We start from the raw sequence: 25573 nt of genomic DNA on the forward strand, positions 1-25573 counted from the left end.
GTACGATCGATTACTCACGTTCACTTCCAACTGCATACGTGCTCCGCACGTCCGTCCAATTCCGCCTCTCCGTCCTGAAGAATAATCAGTCATATTAGAAATTTTGTATATTATTCACGAATATCTTCTGCCTTGTCATAGCGGGCAAAAAATTCTCAGCCTTAGAAATTATATATTCGGAGGCAACAATAATACAGCATGATCGCGCCAGAGTTGGTCTTCAATCACAAGGACATGCCGGATTCAGTATTATCCCCATTCTCGACACCATCGCCATCTCAAACTACAGAATCAATAGAGCCTGAAATTGATTCTCATGGTGCTGTTGAATACAAGTTACATATGCTTTCACCTCATCCCGCACGGTTAGCACAGTTAACTACACAATTGCAATGGCGGCTAGCCCAAGGCCAGGGACAAGCCATATACGAAATAGGTGTGGCCAGCGATGGTACACTCGCTGGTTTACTAGACAACGAAATATACGGTTCGCTGCATACACTCAAGAAGATGTCGCGGATTGTTGGCGCTTGGTTTAAGGTTGTGAGAGTGATTCCGATACACGGACAAGAGGTCGCCGAGTCTGATCGCGCAGCTAATCGACGCGTTGTCGAAGTCCACGTGTTTAAGAATACCGTGGAGAAGGATGTTGTTAAAATGTTTCTCGTCGGAGCAACAAATACTGGCAAATCGTCATTACTTGGGAAGATTTGCTATGATGTACCGGATAATGGACGTGGTAAGGCGCGTATGAAGATCCTCAAACACCGACATGAACTAGCATCCGGACGCACGTCCAGTGTCGGCATTGAGGTGTTTGGGTACAATACTACGCGTTCTTCTGTTGCGAGTTGCGAGTCGGACGACAGCGCGTTCGAATATGACGAGAAGGTGGATCAGTCTGGACGTGTTATTGTCTCCAATTATGCGAATAAGTACACGTATGAGGACATCATTGCCTCCTCAAGTCGTGTGGTCATGACATTCGATACCCCTGGCGCAGGTGACCAACTAGGACTGCTATGCAGGAATATACCACTGTATGCACCAGATATTACCGTGGCGGCCATTTCTGGAAATGGCGGACGGTGGACCGAATATCTTGACATTGCATTAAGGACAACGCCCCGAGTGGCGATATTACTCACGAAATCGGACACATTCACCAGCACAGATCAGCTAAAATCGCTACTTCGCTCAATTTTACTGCGAATTGCAACGTTTCGCCGCGACGGCGATGCTCATATTGATACCTCGGATGATGATGAGGATGATGATGCGAATAATCAACATTTGTTTGGTAAGATGGTAAACTCGCATGCCATGGCGGTGGAATGCGCAGCCAACCAGGTTTGTGTACCTGTATTTCTGGTCTCGTCTGTGTCTGGATCCGGGATTCCATATTTACACGAATTCCTGAACGCGCTGGAGCCACAACGTACAACAGCTGTGCTACATAAGACAAAATGCGACGAGGAGCGAGAAGACACGGGCACCGTTGACACAAGTGCGATTGGCCATGATCATTTAATCCACCATACAAGTCATTGCGACTGCACATCCGCATCCGGGTCGGTTGCAGCCGAAGAGGAATTCACGACGTCCCAACTTAATTTCTTTGTGACTTCAGTTTTCGATTCTGGTAGAATACTGACGGGTGTTGTGCGAACGGGCACGTTGATGCTAGGTCGCACCTATTACCTCGGTGTCGAAAAGTCCCCGTCCTCATCATCTTCATCTTCATCGTCCTCCTTCTCATCATCTGATGAATCAGCAATGTCCTCGGATCCGACTCCGTCGAAGCGGAAATTCATCAAGATTGTCGTTCGCAGTATTCAAAAGCTCAGATTCCCAAGCTTAGAACTCCAGGAAGGGGACATTGGGAGCATTGGCATTGAAATCATCGATAGCTCATGCAATAGCACTTCACGTCGTCCGTTCAAGATTCAAAAAGGCATGAGCGTTATGTCGTGCCCGACGCAGACCAAACTCTTTACCAATGGTGTCGTGGTCGATTTCTCGGCTAAAAGCAATACCATTCAAGAGTGTAAGCATGGCGATATGGTTACGGTGTTCAACGGGTTTGAACGTGCAGGTGAAATTGTGAAATGTGTCGACGAGCAGGATAATGACCGGAGGAGAGTATATATTAAGTTTTTGGGATCGAGGAGAGAATTCGTGTGTGAAGGACAAAATGCTATTGTGGATATTGTCGGTGAAAAAGTTAGCGGGAGGATTGTTACTGGCGTTCAGTTGTAAAAAGTTTTGTATTTTGTCATCTTTGTATGAAGTGTACGAGTTATTGTCTGTCGGTGTTTCGGATTGGATACTTGTCGCTTTCTTTGGGGGTTCGGATAATTAAATTAGGAGATTGTGTAAATTGCAACACTTGATAGATCTGAAGATCATAAAATTGAAGACAAATCATACTCTTCAACCACAACAATTTCCAAGCATGTCACATCAGAACACGTAATCAAAAACAATACAGTTACATTTAGATAACTTACCAGAATAACTAACTGATTCACATTGTACAAAACGAACATTATATGGACACAAAAGAGAGCATCAAATAAGACCATAATAAAATACAACACAGAAGAAGAAATCCTGAACATGCATATCCTATACGACACTTAAAAACTATTATCGCATGCAACATTAAATTGGTACACAAAATTCCAAATAATTCTTTGTAGAGAATATATATTTTCATCGCTAGTAGACCCCACCTTTTCCCCCAAAATCCGTTGTAGATTAGATAATCAAGCACAAACTTTTGATTCTCTCCTATCTCCTAGACACTCGAGATAACAGCTACTTGAGCTTCTTAGAGTGCAAGTCTGGTCGCGCTTCCAATTTCTTGCGAAGATTGTACTTCTTCTCAACTTCTGGGGCCGCAACGAGTGGACCTATTCTTCGCCAGTCCTTAAGCGCGACGGCAACTGTGTCTCCCAGCTTCATGCGCCGCGATATTTCAGCCCGTCGGTATTGAGTAAGCTTCTCCTCGTAGTCAGGTCCAAGACGCCAGAGCACGGCCTCAATGTCAATGTTGTCGAGCTCGTCAGCAGGTGACTTCTTCTCGTCCTTGTCTTCGGCCACGATTTCGGTCGTCTCTGAGGTAATTAAAGTCTCGGTCTCGGTCTCGATGATGGTCTCAGTCTCTTCGATTAAGATCGCCTCGGGCTCCTCCTTAGCTGAAGGGGTCTCGGTAGTCTCGGCAGTCGCCGTAGGAACAAAGTCCCAGGGAGTATCCCAACCCTCACCAGGCTGTAGGTAGATACCAGCGGATGAGAGTCCCATTAGAATACCCTTCTCGTACGCTTTGACGGCGCCACCGACCTCGTCGATGCGTCGAGTTCGATTCTCCTCCCGCCATTCATCGGGTGAGATTCGGCGAGCACCGGTCCAGCCAATTGAACGGAGGTTGTCGGGAGTAACTTCGGGTCCTTCGTGGAACGGATTCAAGGACGAGGGATTGTATCCACCAAAGAAAAAAATGAGGAAAATGACCAACACCTTGATGACATGGAAGAGAAAGAAGATAAAATCAACAACTCCATCAGTTGACTGAGGTTCAGGAGCCACATCTGGGTCAGATGGTAGGAAATGCTCAAATATGCGTGTAGCGATCGCAAATATCGAGATCCCCGGAGTCGGCGAGGCCCAATCGGGCAGGTCGGTGTAGAGCCAGAAGAGCAGCACGAAGACGACAGTGAACCAGCGCCTGAGGTTATGCTTGAAAATTGGTACAAAAAGCTGCCCTTCACGCGCAACATCGCCAATGCGCTTTGTATCATCAATTGGCGTCAGCTTGCCCTTATGATTGAACATTAGTGCGCCTTCCGTGGTCACAAATCCTGGGGACGTGGATAGATGGAATCCCGCTGGCTTGGAATGGTAGAAGAAGGTAGGAGAGAGTACAAGTGGCAGAGCAACGAAAATGTTGTGCAATACGGCAATCGGCGAGTCTCGAGGCAGACAAAAGCAATAATCTTTCTCGATATCGCCATTGAGACGAACGTAGATATCAATAAGCTTATCTTTCTTCGGATGCTCGCCTGTGACAGTCGCAGTCTCGGTCTGCTTGACCCTCACAGGAATCTCGGTCACCTCAGGGGAATCTGACATAGTGCGCGAGCTCAGCAAGTAGAGGGAGGGCAAGGAGGATGGTGGGTGGCAAGTAGAAGTAGAGTCTGCCAGTGGAGTGAGGGGAAGCCCTAGCTGGGTGGGGCCCTTGGAGCCAGGAGCCAGGAGCCAGGTGTCCACGCTCGCGGTATACTGGCGGGGCAAGAGCGTACAGGCACAAAGTCCGTACCTTCGCAGAAGTCCACAATGGTTTGGCAAATATGGCGCAGTTGTAGTTGCCCACGACGGATGTGTCTCACGTGTCAAACTCGGACGGGACTACGTGCAATTCTACAGAATAATAATATATACTCTTGCCAGCTTTGTAAATCTACTACTAGTCTGCGAGGACTCACTGCAGCTCATCTTAATTGGTACTAACATGAATAGTTCGTAACAATTAATTGCGTTCACGTGCATATTTCCGTCACAAGGTGGCAACTGAGCAATCATGTCACCCAACGAGTCGGCGACCATATCAGTAGGTAGTGAGGGTTAGGGCTCGTCCAGGCAAGTCGAGCACACTGGCTGCCCGTTGAGGACGACGGAGGTCCCTTGGTCGACTTCCTCATTCCTGACATCTCTCGCTGCTTTTCCTCTTCTCCCCTACCCTATCGCCGTTTCCACGCAATGCCGTCCAACCAGACCAAGCTTGCGTCCTTGTTCGCGCAGGCGCAGGCGCAAATTCAGCTGCCGTCCTCCGGTTCTGCCCCCATGAATTCCACGTCCTCTTCGCCGGTGGTTGCCGAGCCTCCCACGTCGTCATTGGGCATCATCAACTACACTTCCGGCGCGGCCACCAACAATCTCAGTCCTGAGGAGATCAAGAAGAGAAGTATGCAGTTTGCGCCAATCTCTCATCCGTCACATCGCTACATCCCACACCATCCGAAGGGTCAACCGTTGTCCGACCCGGTTGAAGAGGAACCTCCGCTGTTTTTCCTGCTTACGACATATATTTCCTACCTTATCCTGATTATCTTCGGCCACGTTCGTGACTTTTTTGGCAAGCGATTTAAAAAGGAAAAATATTCCCATCTTATTCAACAAAATGTAAGTAGTGTAGTTCTATAGCATTGGGTTCCATGCGATGATGTGTTGGTGTGTGCCGCCTACTCTACTGGTTCCCACATTCAGTGGACTCGCACATTCGTGCACTGGGACTGTCTCATGTTGGCGGCAAACTATGGCGTGTATGACTGCAGTATGCTTTGATTCATGTATTTGCGGTCTTGATCTCTGTCTCGTTGATATTTTGTGTCGGCATTGTCACCACAATCAGTCACTAACGCAATTGCTGTTAGGGATACGCGCCGTTGAACTCAGATTTTGATTCTTTTTACGTTCGCCGTCTTAAAGCCCGTCTTGACGATTGTTTCTCGCGTCCCACCATTGGCGTTCCTGGCCGATACGTGACCTTGCTAGACCGTGTCACCAAAGATCATTGCCAAACATTTTCATTCACCGGTACCACGACCGATTGCCTCAATCTTTCATCATATAACTACCTTGGATTTGCTCAGTCTGAAGGCCAGTGCGCTGACGCGGCAGAAGAGGTTATTCGTCGTTACGGGACTTCCAGCTGCAGCCCGCGCTCTGTTGCCGGCACAAGTGATTTGCATATCGAGACTGAAGACCTCATTGCGCGCTTCGTAGGCAAAGAGGCCGCGATGGTGTTTTCTATGGGCTATGCTACTAATGCCGCGGCGTTTCCGTCACTCGTGTCCAAGGGCTGCCTGATCATTTCCGACGAACTCAATCACGCGTCTATCCGATTCGGTGCCAGATTGTCGGGTGCTGTGATAAAGACTTTTAAGCACAATGACATGGCTGATTTCGAACACCTGTTACGGGAGGAGATTAGCCAGGGCCAGCCCCGTACTCACCGACCTTGGAAAAAAATTCTCGTTGTCGTCGAAGGTTTGTACTCCATGGAAGGTACCATGTGCAATCTTCCCGTCTTGGTTGCGTTGAAGAAAAAATACAAGTACTATCTTTTCGTGGACGAGGCTCACTCTGTCGGTGCTATTGGACCTAATGGACGCGGTGTTTGTGACTACTTTGGGATTGATCCCGGCGAGGTGGACATTCTGATGGGTACTTTGACGAAATCATTCGGTGCTACTGGTGGATACATTGCCGCCGACAAGGCAATCATCGACGCTCTTAAATTGGCGAATATTGGCTACGTCTACGCTGAACCCATGTCGCCACCTGTCCTGGGCCAAATCGAAGCCGCGTTACGCACTATCATCGGCGAGATCGTCCCTGGGGAAGGGGAAGAACGTCTTCAACGTCTTGCGTTCAATTCGCGGTATCTCCGTCTAGGACTCAAGCGCCTCGGTTTCATCACATATGGCCACGACGACAGTCCGATTATCCCGCTGATGCTATACGCACCGGCCAAGATGCCCGCGTTTTCTCGCGAAATGCTGAAGCGCAAAATCGCGGTCGTTGTGGTTGGATATCCTGCTACGCCGCTGGTGGCGTCGCGTGTCAGATTCTGTGTATCCGCGTCCTTGAATAAGGACGATTTAGACACTATTTTGAGAGCGTGCGACGAGATGGGAGATATGTTGATGCTTAAATTCAGCTCGGGTACCGGTATGGAGCACGGCGAAAAGCCGCGCTGGAAAGTTGAGGACGTCATCCGAAAGGGCGTTATGGACGCGAAGCGGGATGTGTTGTAAGTTATCAATCGCACGAACGGAGAAGAAAAATAGATGTGTGCTCCAATGTTCTGGTTGCACTGGCATTTAAGATGGGATTATCCATATCATCAGCGATATCGTACGTTGTTTCAGTATCAAAGGAAACTTGGTTGTTAGATGTGTACACTCTCGCAAGGTTTTGCACGGCATGGCATACCAGTGTGTGGTCTAGAATTCGCGCCTCATCTATATATGTATTGTATCATTATAATTCTGTGTTAAATTTTTTTTGCGTTCGGCTTTTTTTTGTTCTTCATGCTTTGAGTTTATTTTATATGTTTAGGATAATCATTAGTGGTACAGGATAGTATTTTCTTGGTAGATTCATATTTTTCTTAATGGCGCTTGTAAGTTGATTTTTGTTGTTAATAGATAGTAGTGGTTGGTTTAGGCAATATTGGCCGTGCGGATGAGACGGCGCGCATGGCGAATACGTAAATTATGTAGTCACGCCGACCGATCTGTCTGGGGTTTCAATGGAATATATAATCTTAGACAAAATACCAAATATGCGATACAAACGTTGCATGCCAGATGGCAAGGAGGGAAGCCTCAACGCAACGCCCACGATCGGATGGAGGGGTTGGACACGATTTGCGAGCAATGGCATTGGTTGCTCGCATAAAGCGTATAGTTCGTAGGCTCTTTTATAGGTAACATCGGATCTTCATCATATAACTAATACTTCAGCCTGTCACAGACTTCACCTTGCCGTGGATTTTGCAAAAAAAAATTGGCCATATTGTACGAACTGCGCAAAGTATTCACTTCGTATAGGGGATAGCGACTACTTGTTACGCAAGTCAAACGATTGTGAAAACGCGATAAGAGGGGTTGATGTACAAGCAGTACTTGTTTTCTTGTTCCAAGGTTGTTTTGTGAACAGCCGGAGGTCGCAACATAGTTTCTCCCAGACATAAAAAATATTCCAACTTTGATAGTTAAGTTAACTTATAAATCTCACCTTTGGAAGCTAGGGTGGGGTTTGGGACAAGTCAATACAGAGTTTAATAATAATGCAAGAATAACGTTTCGCTTAATAGCCTGTTTGCTATCTTGAGCTGGATAGAATCGCAACACGTGATGACCTCGCACTAAGGCTAACCACACCGACTAGTCGATGCCAATACCTGGCTGTATACTATGCGTACCGGAATGGTTTGTATGAATGAATGGATTAGATCGGAGAAATCGACAGTGGGCAGCGATGACGACAGTGGGCAGCGGCACGCAGAGCATAAAGAATCTCTAATGGCGATGGCAATAGGGAGAACCTGCAAAATTTTTTAATGACAAGCTCTCGCAGGCATATGTCGAGTTCCTAGCGCAGAAGTTGTGACATCTACGTACGTAGACACGCGACTTTCCTTGTGCATCGATCCGTAACGACAACTTCGGCTACAGGTCAGGGAGACTAAGCTGCAAAGAAAGAGTGACAAGGAGAACAGGATCAAGAAAGAGTTTAATGTTAAGCATGTTATTGTAATGGAATCAGCGAATCGGATAAATGTTTCGTGCAAATTTAAGATAAAAATGCATTGCAGAATATTCATAATAACATTGGATACTACTATATTTAACCAATATATTCCCAGCCCTGATAATATATATTTTACTCACATGCTTGCGGCCAAGCCCTCTGATGCATGATTAGTTAGGTTAAAACAAGTCTCAGACCGCATATGTGCGGGTCGTCACTTTTCCTTTTCCTTTTCATTCTCGGCTTTATCACTGCGAGAAGTTCTATCGACCGGGTAAACACGAGCTTCACGCGCAGTTAGCGCATACGTTTTTTGGGGGAAAAAAGGGAAAGTCGGCGAGGGCAATTAAGTAGTCCAGAAAATTGGAATGAAACAAAAGTGCATGCAGAGTGACTTGCTAATTATTATTAATCGGCTGCCGTTCTCAGCAGTTCTAGTTCACTGAAGACGCCGGTCGAAAAACACTGTAACCGGACCTCACGATATCTGGTGGCGGTTGGGTTGGCGGCTGACAACAAAATAGTTGTTACTTTGGAAGCAAGGGGGCCCCCCACCCAAAACATGTATGGTGGCCAGATTAGCTATAATAAACTTCGTCTGGGATGGCTAGCCCACTACCACAGGCGAGAAGTGCATGTTGAAAAGAATTATTAGTAAACATAAAAGACAGCTAAGGTTATAAATTTTATGGCGTGTCTCTCGCGTTGTCTTTTTGTCAAATTGTAATAAACGTAGAATCTATTAAAGCCAATAAATAAATTCGCCGTTAGGTTATATAACAGCTTTCTTGCCAACGATTTAAAGCAGCATATTTCCGATTTGAAATATAAGGTTTTGTAGGAAAACTTTGACAGACCCCCTCATTAGGAATCAAATCATCCCTTCGGGAGGATTGTAGAAGGAAACTGGAAATGGGACTGCGCAACACATGCGGCCCGTGCGAACGGAGTTTCCGGGCCAGTCGCACATTCCTAACACGAGGTTGCTTTATCCATGGATGTTTATCTCGGATGTACAGATTCGTGCTTGACGACGACAGTATCGAGAAGGAAATTTGGCAGAAAGGGGAATTTCCTTGTTGTTATAATTTCAAGTATTGCAAATGGCCGAAGAAGGTAACGTTTATACGTTGAGGAAATGATAGAGTGTCTGTGATAAGTGATACAAAAAAAGAATAAAGTTTCATGGTATGATATCATAACAGTCTCTCGCCTTGAACCTTTGAACAGAATTGAGTTCGGTTAAGGGGCTTTAAGTTTACGGCGAGTTCCGGAACAGGTTATGTAAGGGCAACGATGACGACAACGGTTTCCGACAACTACACAAAGAATGGAGACTAAGAAAAGAATACCGGATTTATCTCGAAATGACGATGACGATAAGTCTGCAATTTTACGGCATATTGCCCACTTCGGATGAGAGTGACGAGGACGAGGACGAGGACGAGGACGAGGACGAGGACGATAATGTAGAAATTGTAGCAGATATAGTAAGTAACGGGCTGTCACTTTCGATCAGTTATACAGTAGTGTAGAAACAGCTCACGATGTTTCCCCGTGGCGAGGAAGAGTGGAGAGCAAATAAGTTGCTGCATGGCTGCGGCGATTGGATGTGGACCGACTGCCGAGGAGGAGACAGGGGCAAAAAATTGGTTCGTGCACTGACTAACTGGTTCTGCTTCCCGATATAGTAGTCGTGACGTCGTGAATTTGAACGCCACTTTTGATAATAATTATTATGTCACACTCTCACTTGCTTTTCACAATCAACCTCAGCTTACTTTACTTTTAGTTTGTTTTTTGGTAGACATTATCATGGGATCGCTGAATCGTTCCATTCGCGAGTCAGCAGCATACAAGTGAATCTGACATTTTCTCTCCTCTATCATCATCATCATCATCAGTAGTAGTAGTAGTAGTAGTAGTAGTAGTAGTGTAAAAAAGAAAAACCTGCTGAGTCCTGCGACGTGTAGGGGGTCGTCGCGATCGTCCCGGCGGCATCCAACGGCGCACTCACTGTCTCGTCTATTATGAGAGGCATATCCGCCACTTTGTGCTGATGTAAGCGCAAAACAGTATCGCTGATCCCGGCAGAAACAGAGAACACACTACTGACGGCAAATCGAGCTCAGGACAGGTCAGCGACGAATGGAAATGGAGCCGCTTGGGGCACCAATCGTTACCGCTTTTCTCCGCAAGTTATAGCCCTATCCGCACACACTCGACTCCCCGCTGGCAAGTAGTCCGTAGTCCCGGGCTTAGTCAAGTTATCTTTTGTACTTACTGTGGCCATTAAGATTTTAATTATATTATTAATTTGTTCAAGTACAATATTATTATAACTATTAAGGACACATATAAAGTAACCCGAGCGAACACGAGACTGGCGAGTCGGTTTGGCGAGTTCGCATTATAGCGTGCAGCTCGCCGCGTGCTAATTATGGCCGTGGTTCAGGCACGAACTGAAATCGAGACCGCCGGGTTACGGAATGTATAACTACAACTATGATACCTGTTACCCAAGCCGCTACCTCTGCAATATTAACTCGTACCTAAAATGGTACCGTTACCTGATCTAGCTTGGCCGTCCCCGAGATGTCAGTCAGTAAACCTCTCATGTGTGGGCGAATTGAAGCAACCTCTCGTCAAACAAAATACTCGTCCATCCCACCACCACGTCTCCTTGCCTTCCGCAGTTACGGGCTTCCTCCAAGGATCCGTAGCCCTCTCCTGGATATCGCAGGGTTTTCGCTGGCTACTGCTTGTTGCCTTAGCTCGCCAATCTTCGGCACAGGTCAGCCATAGCCAGGTCGTTCGTTCTTCGCACCAGTCGTTTAGTAGCAGCTTTGCTCGTCCAATCGTTCGATCACAGCTCGGCAAATCTCTCCAATTCTCTTTGTTTTTGCATTAACATATTACATTTATATTTGCATTTTTATTGGCGTGTAATACCGGTTTGTTTCTGCATATCATTAGGTTGCTTCTTCGCCAGTTCTCCATCGTATACTTTGATCCTCCGCAAGCTCTACAATGCCTGCTTTCTGAATAAGTACTCCCCGCACTCCTGATACACTGTATACTTGTGCTGGGCGAAGACTGGGTATGTCAATTTTTTTATTTAATTTTTTTTTTTTAAAAAAGTGCGGCCTGTTTGTGCCCCTTGTCGTGTTCCGTGCTGACAAAAAGCCTCTAGTTTCCCTCCACACAACCGTGTGATCTGCATCCCGGTCTCTACGCATCTCTTTTTTTTACATTCGTTATACAATTTGCATAGTATCTGTCGCAGAATAATTGTTCTCTGCAACTGATTGATTTCTTATTGCGCCCTTCCTGTCACTAGATTTGCTTCTGTGAGGTATGCTATTCAGCATCTAAATATTGTCTAAACTGAGTAACTATCATTGCTAACTGAAATAGATGACCACTGTCCAGCCTCGCCATTGGTCTTACGCACCCGGTGCGCCCCACCAAATGGTACCAAATATATCACCGGCTGATCCTGCTTACTCCTCGCTTCCTCCTTCTCCCGTGCGTCCTCCGTCTTCGCAAACAGTTCGTCATGTTCCCCACTCACCGTCTTTCCGTCAGTTACCGGTGACGGTTCCCTCCTATGCATTCAAGCAGACTCCCCGTGCGAGGTCGCCGGTGCCTGTGCCTGTGCCTGTGCAGTCGTCTCCGAAGCAAGCCTCTCCAACAATGTCCTCGCGTCCTGTCTTTCCGTCTCATTCTTCCTCGCCTGCTTCCGGCTCACCAGATCTCTCTCAGCGATATCGTCGAGGTCATCGTCGCTCTGAGGTGTCCATTGGATCGGCTCCTCGCAGTGTCAGCGCACCAAATACTATCCCGCAGCCTCTAACTCGGTCTTGGTCGTCGCAGTCTCTCATGGCTACTCCAGCTGAGCCGTCCTATACAGCAAATTCGCCATCCATGAAGCCGATCAGTTACCACCAATCGTTTTCGCAGCAGTTGGCGCCGTCACTGCAGCAACAGCAGCATCAATCCCTCTTACAACAGGGGTTCAGTCACTCGCCTGAGCAGTACTACCACATTCATCGACAGTCTCCCGCGGCTGTGTACGGTCGCACGCAGTCACCTGCCCGCCAGTCCTCGCGTTCCTCTTCGTCATCGTCGCTGTCGTCTATGTCATTGGAACCTCCATCTCGCTACAATGTGCAACTGCAGATGCATTCAAGGAAAGCCAGCGTTGCGAGCGTCGTGAGTGGCGACAGCCGGCACGCACGGCACTCGTCGATTGACAGCGCGTCCACATCGTCGAGCAATAGCCGTGGAACTCCTCAACATGAATATTCCGAGCGACGTTCGAGACTGAGTATGGCGAGCGTCGTGCCGATGGATCGAAGCGGTGCTGAGGTGTTGTTGGCATCCAATGCTTCGAAAACTACTCCAGCTCCGGTGCACGCTCCGCAACGATTGCCCATTGCGGTGCAACAGGAGAAGAAGGTCTCTCGATTTAAGAAGGCACTCTCTTTCATTGCGCCGGCCTCGACGTATTCGGCGTCGACACCGGTGAATGTGACGGAGATAGAGGAAGAAGTGATTGAGTATAACTTCGGGAATAACTCGATCTACGAGAGTCGGAAGAGCAAGGAGGACGATAATATGTCGATTCGGTCAACCGCGTCGACTGTGTCAAAAGCACTGAAGCGGATCTCTATGTTCGGAGGGTCGAAGGGAGGTTGCGCCAAGAGCGACTCCAATTCGGTGATGAAAATTGATCATGCCTCTAGCGTGCTCGAGAGTAACGATATTGCCGTGCAGAGTGCTGAGTCGGATAAGGAGGGTGAGAAGAAATTTGCGCCATTGAAGAAAGTCGATTTTGTTCCAAAAAGTATTCTGAAGAGTAAGATCACTTTCGTGTGCACGACGGCCTCTGACATACTAATGTTTTGTAGATGCTGGTACCGGACGCATCGAGGTCGCGAGCGAGGAGCCGTTACCTGGTCTCACACGCGAATCTTCGCCAGTTTCCCAGTCCTCGTTATCGTCGTCGTCGCTATCGGGCGTGGCACAGCCGCAGGCAGCTTCTCACCGGGCAACATTGTCACAGCACTCATCTTCATCGGTTTCATTCTCGCCTGAGATCAAGATCTACACGACTTGGAACTCTGGCGAATATGACCGGAAGATCCCAGACACCACATCGTTCAGTACATACCCACTATGGATGATCGCGCAGATTAAGGAAGAAATTAATACGTATAAAATGATGGAGATGGAAATCCATGAGTTGTCAAGAAGTAATACGTGTTTCTATTGAGACGCTCATCGTAATTTATAATTGCATTGGATTGTGGTGTTTAACTAAGTATTTGCTTGAAATCGTGATAAATGGAGAGAAAACAATGACAGTTGGTTATATAATTGCAATCCATATGACGGCATGCTTTTCAGTTCGTATATACTTATCCTTCAGCATATTTCGGGAACGGAAGGTTGATTTGTTGTCATTTATAAAGTTTTTCTTTTGTTTTCGTTTTTATTTTTGATATACTGATTCATCACGTACGATTCGCAGGTTAATAAAATCTTTATGTGCATCTGTTGTTGGCATGGTTTTTGAAATGTGATATATATATATGTTTTCTTATTTGCTTTACACGTGTGAGTCGCATGGTTTTGTCGTTTTAAGCCAGTGAGGACTAGTTTTTAATTAATTCGCAAATTGTCCATTTTGTATGTAACTAATACATATATGTGTTCCTTAGTACACTTAACCGACTACCTCATCTCCGAGTGTTACTCCTTATTGACGGGGTAGGTAGTCGAGTAAATAGCGACGATCTTTGTCTCTGGGTGGCCTGAGTATGACGACAATATGTACATTATTTACTCTTTCAGCGTCGTGCTTAACGTCGGCGGGTGCTTTTCGAGGACAACGGGAGAGTGACGTCGGCCTTGAAGATGTCATACTAAACCAAACAATAGAGTGGCCCGGCCGTTTACACTCTTCGTGCGGCGCGGCTTGTGAGTCGGAGCCACGTTGCTGCCAACAATCTCTCTCATATGACTAACTATTGCGTTTTGTCAGCAGCAACTTGGAAGACTGGAGTGCGTATCCTCGGGCAGGTATTGACATGAGAGAACTGGGCGGTCATCAAGCGGTGCACACGGGTGCAGCCCGGCGAGTGGGGGGGAAGGAGGCCGGCCGTCTCGTTGCCACCAAGTCGCACGCACCTTTATCGCGAGGCGCGCACTTTAATCTCGAAGGTCCTCAGCGCTCGACGCGCCGGGTGTCTGGCCGTGGTGTCCCTTCCTCCTCCAACATTTTAGCCGGTGACTTACTCGCCCTTTTCTCCCTTCTCTCTCTCTCTTCTGCTGCTTCTTCTGCAAGTGATTGTTTACACCACAGCCAGAGATACTTACTGAACTCCCAACACGCGTAAACATTTGCCAATTCTCCCAACAGCAACCGTATCGGTCTCGAGCACATCTACGCGCCGACGAGTTGGCAAACCAAAGCACCACCTATCATCACAATGGCGCGGTTTGCGGACTTGCGAATGGTGAATTTGAGTGTCGCGTCTTCGTCGTCATCATCGTCATCGTCATCATTGGTATCGTATTATAACAATGCACACACAGACTCATTACACGACGGCGCAGACGCCGAGATGGTGGACGACGGCTCTATGTTTAGTTCTCGTGACGTCGAGGACGAGGACGAGGACGTGTGGACTAAGCGCGTGAAATTGGATAGGTTGCCTATGGAGGTCTATTGGCAGATATGTTCGCAAGTACGTATCTTTCCGCTTAACTTGCCACTGGGCGAAGGAACTAACATTGTGCAGTTTCAAACAACAGGCGCCCTGAGTAACCTGTCGCTGACGAGTAAATCTGTGTACTCAGCAACACTACCGGAGCTCTACCGGGCCGTCAATATAACGCCCACCGACATGTCCTCGCTCGCCCGTATTACCGCGTCATTGCCGTCCTACGCGGCACATATCCGGAGAATCACAGTCTCCGCTCACGATGGCGACCGCGACGACTCACCGTTAAGCTTCATAATCCAGCGTGGAGAACGGTCTCCGGGAATGTCTGGTGTCGAGGCAGCGGGTATCGCGGCTTCGATAGCGCGACTGAAAAACGTGTTTTCGTTCGAGTGGAACGACTGTCCCATCGTGCTGCCGTCCGAGATCCTAGCCGCCGTGCTACAGTTGCCCAAGCTAATGAATTTCCAGACGTGTTCCCTGCCGTCGCAAATGCCGGATATTTCCTCGCCACGGGGATCCTGGCTTCGCTCGCTCAGGGTACTCAGATTAAGGTCGTTGGACGAAGCCAGGGTTTTAAATGGGATTGTTCGACACTGCAAGGACACTCTCGGATACCTGAGCATTCGTGTTGCTGAACGCGAGGAATTGAGTGCCACTGTGGTCGACGACGTGGACACGCGTCAGTTCGCATGGGGCGCAAACTTCCACTTCGGGGTACAACCAAACATTCCACTCCAACACGACGAGGATCTGATCAGCACGAACTTGAAGTCAAAGTTCCTCAATGTTGTGTTTAACGACGTTATTGAGCAAGATGGCGAAAAATTGTACCTTGATACTCTCGCGCTGTTTAACTTTCCACGAGTTGACCTGACATTTCTTGCTAAACGGGTCAATTTTTCAAAACTGCGCGCACTCAGGATTGATACGATGGATCCACTTGCTCTGAACACGTTGTCGGATTGCACGGTGTTGCCAGCACATATGAAGACCCTTGACCTAACGTTTGGCAAAGCTGTATTCCCGATTGCGCCGCTGCCGTCGACCGTATTGCCTGTTCATCCGGTTGAAGAGGAGCAAGAGCCACAACCAGACGTTAGACCGCCGCTCATGAGTACACTTCTTCGCGAGATGCGACAAGTCGAGAACCTCAATCTGAAACTCTTCTGCGAGCCGACGCGACAAGATCTCGTCCTGTCAGCGCACATCGCGCCATGGCTTCTCACTCTCCACGCCGCCGCCTCGGTGTCTGCGGACCACGACGGGGACAAGAGACAATATACACTCAAAAAACTGTCCATACACATCTGGTCGATATCCTCTGGTCACCACGTTCTCCTCGCGCCATGGACTCTCGCCAACATTCACGCGCTGGCGACCTCCATAGCCGGCTCAGGGATCAAGTCACTGGCGATAGATCTCTCACGTGGCGCCAGCCCGTTCCCGGAGTTAGTCACGACCTTGAAGGAGTTTAAGTCGTTGAGAAAGTTGTACATCAACTACGCGCCGTCGGTATATTACGGTTCGGGCGTGTATGATGTGTGTCGACGACAGGCGGCGACGTTGAAAGAGCAGGTCACGGGGCTGCAATTGATTTGGTTGAACTCCGTCGAATTGAGAATTCCGTATCGACGTCGGGATAATGTAGACGGTGTTTTCTCCAGCACGTCGTCGGCGCGGAATATGCCTTATTCTTCATCGTCAGCTTCCGCGTCAGCTACCTCTCTGGACAGTAGAACACGATGTCGCAGTGCCGGGGCGTTAAATTTCGAGTATGAAAATGAGTATGACTACGAAGACGAGGATCACGATGAGCATTGCGGGGATGAGTACTTTGCTGACGACGGGAACTTTAATATTTTCGCAAACAGGATGATATAACTTGGCGTTTCGCGGGCATTTGTGGTGGGGGATCGTGGCTGGCGCATGGAGAGTAATAGTTTGGGGGCTTGAAATTTGTAGGACTATGGGACACTGTTGTAAAGTATATACCAGCTTGATGGCTGGATTCCTAGATTTGTATGTAATGTCTAACTATAACTTCAGATATTGTATTAGTGGCGAGTGTTGCAATATATTTAATGTAACTATGATTCACGGCAATAATATCCCGGAGACGCTCAATTGAGATGGCAGAGCACAAGTGACTACATGTCGAACAAAAAAAAAATGCTCGAGGGATATGAACCAACGGTGAGAGGTAAGCGTGATATGCCCATTGCCTGCCTGAATAATGCGGGCCGGACAAGCTCAGTGGGTTAGGGCCGCGAAGTAGGAAGTGCCAGGAAAATCTAACAGCAATTTAACGACACTTTACCAACCTGTACGGTCACGAAACTACTTCCACAACGATACGATCTGCGTTGACGGCAGACGGTCTGGATTTTCAAAGATACAGCAAATGTCATCAACTGGCTCGACGCCGGTAACAAGCAGACCTAGCACTCCGGCGCGGAGTAAAGACGGAGCGGCGTCTGATCTCCCCTCGTACGCGATTCCCGGCCAACCGCTCTGTTCGGCCCGGGAATACGCGCCTGGTCCGGGAACCTACCTTGACGAGTATGCGCTTGTCGGTGGTGGCGGCGCGATAGTGGCATCTGTTCTCGGCGCGGTCGTCGTGTCGAAGAATACAACGAGACCATCGCCGTCGACGACGACGACGACGACGACGACGACGACGGCGGTGACTTCAAACGGCCTGAAGCGGAAAGAAGCGGGTGCGGAGAGGGGCGGTGCGGATCCAAGACCACGGATATCGGTTGTGAGACCGGCAAGCAAAGGTGGCAGTGCGGGCGCAGTGCCGGATGTGGATGATGTTGTTCTTGTTCGGGTGTTGAGGATTAATCCCAGGCAGGCCAATGTTGCGATATTGGTTGTTGGGGAAAGCAACTCTTCCACTGATGAATACGGTGGCATAATACGGTGCGTCAACTGCATCTCATTTTGTTGTCTGCATAGTTATATATCTTGCTAACAGATAACCAGAGCCCAAGATGTAAGAGAAACAGAGAAAGATAAGGTCAAGATGCAAGACTGCTTCAAACCAGGTGACATCGTCCGCGCACGAGTCATCTCCCTCGGTGACGGCACAAACTATTATCTCTCGACCGCGGCCAACGATCTCGGCGTCGTCTTCGCCATAAGCGAGGCCTCGGGCGCGCCAATGTACCCGGTCGATTGGAAGTCAATGAGGTGTTCCGTGTCAGGCACTATCGAGGAACGAAAGTGTGCGAGACCGACCTCGTAGAATGGCAACGTACTGAGCATTGTTTGTAAATAATTCAGAATTATTCGTAGGTATACGGGAAATATAAACGTTCAGTTTAATCTAGCGCAGTACGCACAATTATTTCAATAACTTTGCAATGCAACACAATCCATTCAAACGCATTGTCTATGGAGATAATCAAACAAGAAAAAAATTTCAATACATACAATGTGAAGAGTATAACAACGAATCAAAAACAATTAATTAAACCCCACAAGACTTCACTTTTCCATGTCACATCCATTGTCCAACTTTATTAAAAGGCACCACTCAGCGGTGATGTGAGTAATATGCATTCAATCTTGACAAAATTAAAGCAAAATGTTCTAATGACCCAGACTCAATCAATGAGGTGCCGCGCAACATTCCTACACACAGTAAACTCGAGACTGGAAACTTATAAGTTCTTGTCCTGAAGCGAGACTTGTGAGAGCTGTTCCTCGACGGTAACACCCGTCGTCTTTTCAACCATCTCAGCCGCATCGATATCCGCCGCAGCTTCCTCTGCAGTCTTCGTGTTGCTAAGTAGCTCATCAGGCAACTTCGACGACTCCGCAGGTGCTTCAGACGGCGCGTTGTCAAAATACGCGGCCTCAGCCTCCTTTTCAAGCGTCTCGGTTCTTGCAAGTTCAGCCTGCATTTGCTCCTCGGTCTCGGCACGCAAAGCGGCTTCAGACAAACCGACTCCGCCGCCAAGATTGTGCCATCGCTCCATATATCGTTTGCGCTTCTCTTCCGCAATCTCGCACATGGCACTCCAGTACTTGTCATGATGGTACTCGAACTCAGACTTGCCGCCGAAAATTGAGTCAAGGTGCTCCGCCGGGACGTATTTATCAATGGGCTCAGAGAACACGAGTTTCTCACGTGTGAGAGGATCGATGAACGGGTATATAATCTTGAGAAACGTCCAGACGAACCACGGGATATTAATAACCAGCGCCTTGCCAAGACGCTCGGGATAATGAGTTTGTAGGATATGCAGGACCTGACGACCCTGGCTGACTGATGGGTTCTTCGACGAGGTGGAAGATTTGAAGTCGATTAAAAGCGCGAGATTCTCTTGGCCACTAGGCATAAAGTCTATGACGCGCTCGAGACTGAAAACGAGGTGCTGGATTTGACGGTTGGATTTGTCGGTGTTCTGCCGGGATGGGAAGAGGTACAGGCATGGGCGTGATGCGAAGTCGTAGCCTAGAATAACCTGCTTACCTGTTTCGTTCTGAGGACGGGTTAGCATTAGATGAAACCATAAGATAAGTAAATAGGCAGTAGTTAGCAAAGTTGCTACCACGATAGTGCAATTGAGTTCAGATTCGACCGAGTTTCGGCAATGGTATCATGCCTTTACACGGGCAACCGGTGAATATGAACAAGGCAACGTACCTCAGGCGAGATATAGTCCGGGCTTAGTTCTCCAACGCCATACTCCCTCCGCCAGATCAACGATCCTTCGACACGCTTCTGCGCTTCCGCCAGCTTCCACTTTGTCGCACGTAGATAGCGCAGCATGCACTCTTTCGTGACCCAGGCTTGTTCTTCGTCGGAGAGTGGCCGTTTTGTCTTCTCGTTGGGGTCGGACGAAATTGGGAGTTCTTTAACACTCTTCATGTGCTCAAGCAATTTGTCGTACTTTTCTTGTTCTTCGACGGTCAATGGCGGCCGCTTGGGTGGCTTGCACGAGGGTAATGGCTCTGTGAATGGGACGTATCTGACCATTTTGCGCACTGGAACCGGAAATTGTGAGTAATAGCTGAAGAGGTTGTGTTGCTTAATCCGTGTACAATGTAAGCGAAGGTATAGGAAGGAAAACTGCTAGAACAATGCGCGCGTTGTCCTTGATGGAGGGTTGGTAGAAGTGACGCAAAGAGGAGGAAACAACGATTGTTGTCAGCACACACATTTAGCTGGAGGGGGGGCGATGTTGACATTTCTTGATGGTCTGGGCAGCAGTTAGCGCGCCGGCTGCACGTTCAGCTTCTTCCGAGGAGGGACATTTTGAAGCCCTTCTGAAAATGCCACAAGCCCCCTTGGCCCGTTCTCAACTTGCTTCCGTTCTTCTGTCCAGCTGGCCATAACTAAACGACTCTGCTGCACTAATCATCACCAATTGATTGACGGCAGAGTGGTGCTATTAACTGGTCCTCCCCGCAATTTCAATCGAAAAAATCAGTTGCTTTTCGTATTCGGTCCGAGTCATCGATTTGGCACAGATGCTCACTCGCCAGCGTGTGACACAAAATTACTCCGATCCGGGCTCAGCGGACGCAACGAATTCCGGCTAGCCCTTGCCCTAGCCCCTTTTCGTCCACCAACGCATCTCTTCGTGTGGAATCGCCGTTCCCCTTACAAAAGGCCAAGGCTATAACCGAAACTGACATAGCACTGGAAAATGCGCATCGTCATTATAGTCTTTTCATGTGTCAGTGCTTGCAATGCGTTGTTAACAACAATTTACATACAATTACTGCATTCCACTCCAACCCACGCTGCTACTTATCTCGCACAAGGTTCTGTGCTGTGCTCGCTCGTGCTGATGCTGGCTATGTGTCGTGGTACGGACAGTAGTAAAGTCGTGGAGGCCGACGAATTAAAAAACTGTATCATCAATGCCAGTTGTCTGCCTCCCGCACTCCGAACCTCTTTCCACTTTAATGCATATACGTTGCAGAAATTAATCCTAAAATAAGTTTATCGACACATGGTTCCAGACTTCCTCGCCGCACGTGTCAACCGGCGAAACCTTGTTTTTATCTAACTTTCGAAGGTTTGATAAGACCAAAATAATGCGTCGTCGCCAAGCTCTGAATGTCTTCAATACGCGTATTGCTAAGTCATGCAACTTGACTGAAATGCAGCGATATATTGTGCTGCCCTTTCATGACCAGATTGTACGAATTGCACTAGTACAGTAATCACATGTGCTTAAAAAGGATCTCATCCTGTCACCGACTCCTTTTTTGCCCGCTTTGTAGAACGCCTCGCTGGAATGGCTTGGCTCTCACTGTCTTGCACTCCCGGTTACATTTCATGACGATGTCAGAGAACAGCAGATCAGCAGCAGCGGGTATAACCAGCTGACGTTGCATTGGGGCCTAATTAAAGAGTATTGAGTTGTTATTTCATCAATACAAGCCTAAGTAGTACCTTCTACATCTTTCCACGCATATTCTACAAGCCGCGATATTGGCGATTTCTTTGAAATGTTCAAAATGTCAAATTTGGGGTCCTTTAATACAAGTGTTGCATTCGCAATAGGGGACCAAAAAAATGGTCTTACGCGGGATCGAACCGCGGATCCTCGCGTTATTAGCACGATGCCTTAACCAACTGGGCCATAAGACCATGATTACACAGTCAGTTGGTGTTGATGCTGCAACCCGTAGCCCATCTATAAACTCTTTTTTCGGCCACATGTAAGAAATAAACTGGCTTACCATAGAAGCATGCAAATATTCCCGTGGACTTATTTAGTTTGGAATAATTTTGGCGTGACGAGATTCTCACTCGGTGCGGTGAATCCATTATTGACTTTTCGTTTCGGATGATGCATGATCTACGTTGGTGGGACAATAATGCAACACTATTAAATTTCGATATGTGGTTACACAAACTGGTCCCAAGGCTCTTTGTTTATATTCGAAGCCCAATCATTACCTAATTGCTAAGGTTCTCTACCAGGACTGCCATCCGCTGGCATCCATCACACAACCAAAATTCCAAACTCCGCAAATACAGAAACACTTCCAGTAACACGTCAATAATACAATTTCGAGCACAAAGAACAATGAAGGCCACTCACACTGGAGTGTCGGTCTATAAGGATCGTAAGTTGTATTGGCAGCAAGAATATATTAAATATTTTCCAAGCCATAATTTATCCGTCTTATATAGGTTTTTCTAATGAATCTCTGCTTTCTAGATTAAACAACACGTTTCGTTGGTAGTTCTCCCACATCTGTGACAATAGCTCGACGTTCATGTTTTCTCTGTTGACGTCCTAAACTCGCGAGATCATTAGCTCCAGTGGAATCCGTTCCAAGCATTTAAATTTCATTTTCAATAGCAGAGACGAAAAGCTGTAGTAACTATAAAGGACCACCAACCTGAAGGACTCGATTTAGAACGATGATGGCCTCATTTAGCTTTTCCTGACGCGCTGAATTAGTCACAGTAAAACCACCCAGCCTAATCTTTTCAAGTCTCCATACAAATGAGAGAATTAGACTTACAACGTTTGTAATAACACGAGCTAGAAGAGCATTCTGGACCTGCTCATGTGGATTCTCCATCCCGCTTCCAAGGGGCGAACTGCTTGTTGTTCCTTGAGTATATATGTGGGATATGCAGTATCGCTGAGCTTGTCTATATCGGAACAGCAGTTCGGTAGTAGTGAGCAAGGAATCGAAAGGTTGCTGGTTACAAACGATATCTCCGGTCGCGTCAACACACGAAAACAAAACACAAAATGGATTCCGTTTTTGCATGAGTTTCACGCGTGTATTGAGGTCCAAGCTTGGGGTTGCCGAACACGTGACCTGAGCCAGTTCATATCTATATAGCCCTGCCGAAATGCGAATCCGAGATGTCGGAGGCAGCGACCCTAGCCCTGCTAGATTTTCTTAAATAGCGAACACGAGGTTACTCGGACAGGAATTTAACTTACCCGGTTGTAAAGACCCTTGCATAACTGGCATGTGTCCTGTACCGAGATTTCCCTACGCATCAGACAACCCCCTACCTGAGAAGTCGATCTGCGGGGGAACAACGTCTTGCCACAATTACAGAAGACGCAATTCAAAGCGCCGCGTAGGGAACATGAATGAATATTGTTCAGTGCTGCGTGTGGTCAGCCGTTCTCTACGTTTACGGTAATTGGGCATGCGTGTTAGCAATCGGTATCCTGCGAGTTGATAGGCGAGGCAGTGAGTTGGGCCCATCTGATAAAAACAAACATTATACGAACATATATCTGGGATAGTTCGCGATGCTGCGGCTGAGAGGAGATCCCTCGCCGCCGTATCGTACACCTCGCATTTGAATAGCTACTGCATATCATAGCTCGCTAGAGGACTGGCTTTCATTGGTCGCGATGAAGATCATTACACCGAGCTCGTGTCGGTAGACGCAATCAATTTGCATGATCGTCCAATTTCGACGGGTCTCATCTGTCTATATGCGAGAGCGCGAAATTAGTGAGATACTTGGATTCCAATATTTGGCATGCCGAACTTATTAAGGATTATAGACTTTGTTCGGTGAGGGGCTGAGCAGGGTAAGCCGCATCGTGAAGGAACCCGAATATCCCGATAAATACGAAATAGCCGGGAGTGAGCCGAACACAATTGGGTGAGTGAGCTATAAAGTAACGCCACGCTCGCCAGAGCCGGGTAAAAGGACTTGAATCGTACCACCTTCATTTGCAGGCCCGCAATTTTTAAGTGCCAAAAGCGTCCGGGTTCGCTCACTCGACCATCGCCTGTAGTCTCGAGTACCCCATTCTTTGTTCAACCAAGGGTCTTTTCTGCAGAATTTCTTCTGCTAATTGCGCGCCTCCTTCACAGAATATTTCGTCAGCGAAGTTCTGTTCGGTTTTCAACAACAGGGACGAAGTAGTTTACAACGAAAATGTTGGTATTTTTTTATGTTGAGTTGTAGTGCTGCCATTCGTGAATAGTCGGCAATTGCTGGTAATTTACCTCATACATACTAACTCGCGTTCTTATTCAGGTCTTCAGCGTACAACGCGTCCCTCGCGGCGCCTACATATAGTGAGACTTACAGAAATATTAGCGATGCGTATATCCATCTGAGCCTGCTCGAGAGGTTGTGGGCTGCATGGTACGCGTATATGCAGAACGACGTGATTGCGACTGGTATGTTCTTATGCCTCTGCAATGAGGGCCTATTGCACGTCAACGTAACTTTGTTGACGTGCTCTCATTTCTCGAGGGATTTAGCAAATTGACACCTACTTCTTCTGTTTAGGTCTCATGACATTTGTCATCCACGAGGTCTTTTACTTCGGTCGTTGCATACCGTGGTTGATTATTGACTACATTCCTTATTTCCACAAGTACAAGATTCAGCAAGGCAAGGTTAACAGCTTGAAGGAACAATGGCAATGCACCAGCACGGTACTACTTTCGCACTTCACGGTTGAGCTTCCTCAAATTTGGCTGTTCCACCCTATATGCGCTTACTTCGGCCTGTCCCATGATGTTCCGTTCCCTAGCTTCCTCACAATGTTTTACCAAATCTCACTCTTCTTTTGCTTGGAGGATAGCTGGCACTATTGGAACCACCGTCTGCTTCACTTCGGACCTTTTTACAAGTACATCCACAAGCAGCACCACCTGTACTCTGCGCCATTCGGTCTTGCCGCCGAATACGCGTCGCCAATTGAAGTTATGATCCTTGGTCTCGGAACCATTGGCTCGCCAATCTTGTGGTGCGCTCTCACAAAGAACCTGCACATCTTTACTGTCTACATTTGGATCGTCCTCCGTCTCTTCCAGGCTGTTGATGCTCATTCTGGCTACGAGTTCCCTTGGTCTCTGCACCACTTCCTTCCCTTCTGGGCTGGCGCTGACCATCACGATGATCACCACCGATACTTCATAGGCAACTACTCTTCTTCCTTCAGATGGTGGGACTTTCTGTTGGACACTGAGGCTGGTCCTAGAGCGAAGGCTGAACGTATTGCCCGACAGAATGGTAAAACTGAGAAATCTGCTGCCGTCTCTAAGAAGGTCGACTAATCCTAGGTGTTGTGAAGCTAGAGGATGAGACGCCGGTGTTTAGCGGTGAGTCAATATAAAAAGGAAGGAATGTTTCTGGTTGGATTGGGAATATCATATATTCTGGACTGGAGCGAATACACATCTTGTAAAAGTATTCGCAATATTTTGTGAAATTTTGATTTAGTCTACGTTCTCTGTAGCTCTTTTCTTTCCTTTATGGTCAAAAAGATAGACTTTACGATAGATCGGGGGAACCGGTTAGACAGGGGGGTCGGCGAATTTCATTCTCATTTTTCAGTGTTTCTTAATATTCTAATAGTCATGTCTCAATTGTACCATTTTATTCGACAATGGCTTGTCCGCGCTTTGATGGTTTGTAAGCATATGTATGTTAGTTTTTGGAACAACACAGTTCAAGCTGTACTATAAAGACTTAAGTAAAGTTTTACGCCAATGCTCCACAGTTGTCATTCCTCCATATTAATGCTAATAAGACATATAAATCA

The 25573-nt window shown here is 47.5% G+C and overlaps 10 protein-coding genes and 1 non-coding gene across 11 annotated transcripts; 6 read left to right on the forward strand and 5 right to left on the reverse strand.

Annotated features, from left to right (window-relative positions):
- Positions 1 to 3: 3 nt before the first annotated feature.
- On the forward strand, positions 4 to 2424 carry V1513DRAFT_440659 (uncharacterized protein). The gene has a single exon (XM_066897398.1). It carries the CDS (start codon positions 199 to 201, stop codon positions 2257 to 2259), a length of 2061 nt encoding a protein of 686 aa, XP_066754856.1. The 5' UTR covers positions 4 to 198; the 3' UTR covers positions 2260 to 2424.
- Positions 2333 to 2721, reverse strand: V1513DRAFT_297163 (uncharacterized protein). Its single transcript, XM_066894619.1, has one exon. It carries the CDS (start codon positions 2619 to 2621, stop codon positions 2406 to 2408), a length of 216 nt encoding a protein of 71 aa, XP_066754857.1. The 5' UTR covers positions 2622 to 2721; the 3' UTR covers positions 2333 to 2405.
- Positions 2338 to 4180, reverse strand: V1513DRAFT_440660 (glucose signaling factor 2-domain-containing protein). Its single transcript, XM_066897399.1, has one exon. It carries the CDS (start codon positions 4132 to 4134, stop codon positions 2821 to 2823), a length of 1314 nt encoding a protein of 437 aa, XP_066754858.1. The 5' UTR covers positions 4135 to 4180; the 3' UTR covers positions 2338 to 2820.
- Positions 4181 to 4455: 275 nt separating this feature from the next.
- V1513DRAFT_297173 (pyridoxal phosphate-dependent transferase) lies at positions 4456 to 7036 on the forward strand. The gene is made up of 2 exons (XM_066894620.1): positions 4456 to 5184; positions 5436 to 7036. The coding sequence occupies exons 1-2, from the start codon at positions 4762 to 4764 to the stop codon at positions 6819 to 6821; spliced, it is 1809 nt and encodes a 602-aa protein (XP_066754859.1). The 5' UTR covers positions 4456 to 4761; the 3' UTR covers positions 6822 to 7036.
- A 4703-nt stretch (positions 7037 to 11739) lies between these two features.
- V1513DRAFT_430360 (uncharacterized protein) lies at positions 11740 to 13600 on the forward strand (the record flags this gene model as incomplete). Its single annotated transcript, XM_066896345.1, has 2 exons — positions 11740 to 13183; positions 13236 to 13600. 2 exons carry the CDS (start codon positions 11740 to 11742, stop codon positions 13598 to 13600), a joined length of 1809 nt encoding a protein of 602 aa, XP_066754860.1.
- Positions 13601 to 14819: 1219 nt separating this feature from the next.
- On the forward strand, positions 14820 to 16937 carry V1513DRAFT_424015 (uncharacterized protein; the record flags this gene model as incomplete). The annotated part of the gene is made up of 2 exons (XM_066896064.1): positions 14820 to 15077; positions 15132 to 16937. The coding sequence occupies 2 exons, from the start codon at positions 14820 to 14822 to the stop codon at positions 16935 to 16937; spliced, it is 2064 nt and encodes a 687-aa protein (XP_066754861.1).
- Positions 16938 to 17319: 382 nt separating this feature from the next.
- On the forward strand, positions 17320 to 18512 carry V1513DRAFT_297203 (uncharacterized protein). Its single transcript, XM_066894621.1, has 2 exons — positions 17320 to 17978; positions 18042 to 18512. The coding sequence occupies exons 1-2, from the start codon at positions 17458 to 17460 to the stop codon at positions 18301 to 18303; spliced, it is 783 nt and encodes a 260-aa protein (XP_066754862.1). The 5' UTR covers positions 17320 to 17457; the 3' UTR covers positions 18304 to 18512.
- Positions 18513 to 18721: 209 nt separating this feature from the next.
- Positions 18722 to 20043, reverse strand: V1513DRAFT_457453 (CRAL-TRIO domain-containing protein; the record flags this gene model as incomplete). The annotated part of the gene is made up of 3 exons (XM_066899623.1): positions 18722 to 18845; positions 18912 to 19546; positions 19711 to 20043. The coding sequence occupies 3 exons, from the start codon at positions 20041 to 20043 to the stop codon at positions 18722 to 18724; spliced, it is 1092 nt and encodes a 363-aa protein (XP_066754863.1).
- Positions 20044 to 21595: 1552 nt separating this feature from the next.
- On the reverse strand, positions 21596 to 21669 carry V1513DRAFT_t34. Its single transcript has one exon. It is a non-coding gene; the product is annotated as a tRNA-Ile (tRNA).
- Positions 21670 to 21885: 216 nt separating this feature from the next.
- On the reverse strand, positions 21886 to 22797 carry V1513DRAFT_440682 (DASH complex subunit Dad4). The gene is made up of 4 exons (XM_066897400.1): positions 22557 to 22797; positions 22431 to 22475; positions 22127 to 22324; positions 21886 to 22067 (listed from the first exon to the last, which is right to left on the reverse strand). The coding sequence occupies exons 1-3, from the start codon at positions 22614 to 22616 to the stop codon at positions 22211 to 22213; spliced, it is 219 nt and encodes a 72-aa protein (XP_066754864.1). The 5' UTR covers positions 22617 to 22797; the 3' UTR covers positions 21886 to 22067; positions 22127 to 22210.
- A 984-nt stretch (positions 22798 to 23781) lies between these two features.
- On the forward strand, positions 23782 to 25544 carry V1513DRAFT_440690 (uncharacterized protein). Its single transcript, XM_066897401.1, has 3 exons — positions 23782 to 23954; positions 24055 to 24200; positions 24313 to 25544. Coding segments are annotated over exons 1-3 (921 nt in total). The 5' UTR covers positions 23782 to 23952; the 3' UTR covers positions 25086 to 25544.
- The last annotated feature ends 29 nt before the right edge of the window (positions 25545 to 25573 follow it).

This window comes from Lipomyces chichibuensis, assembly GCF_038497645.1.
Source record: "Lipomyces chichibuensis strain CBS 12929 unplaced genomic scaffold V1513scaffold_7, whole genome shotgun sequence".
In the NCBI taxonomy this organism is placed as follows: domain Eukaryota; kingdom Fungi; phylum Ascomycota; class Lipomycetes; order Lipomycetales; family Lipomycetaceae; genus Lipomyces; species Lipomyces chichibuensis.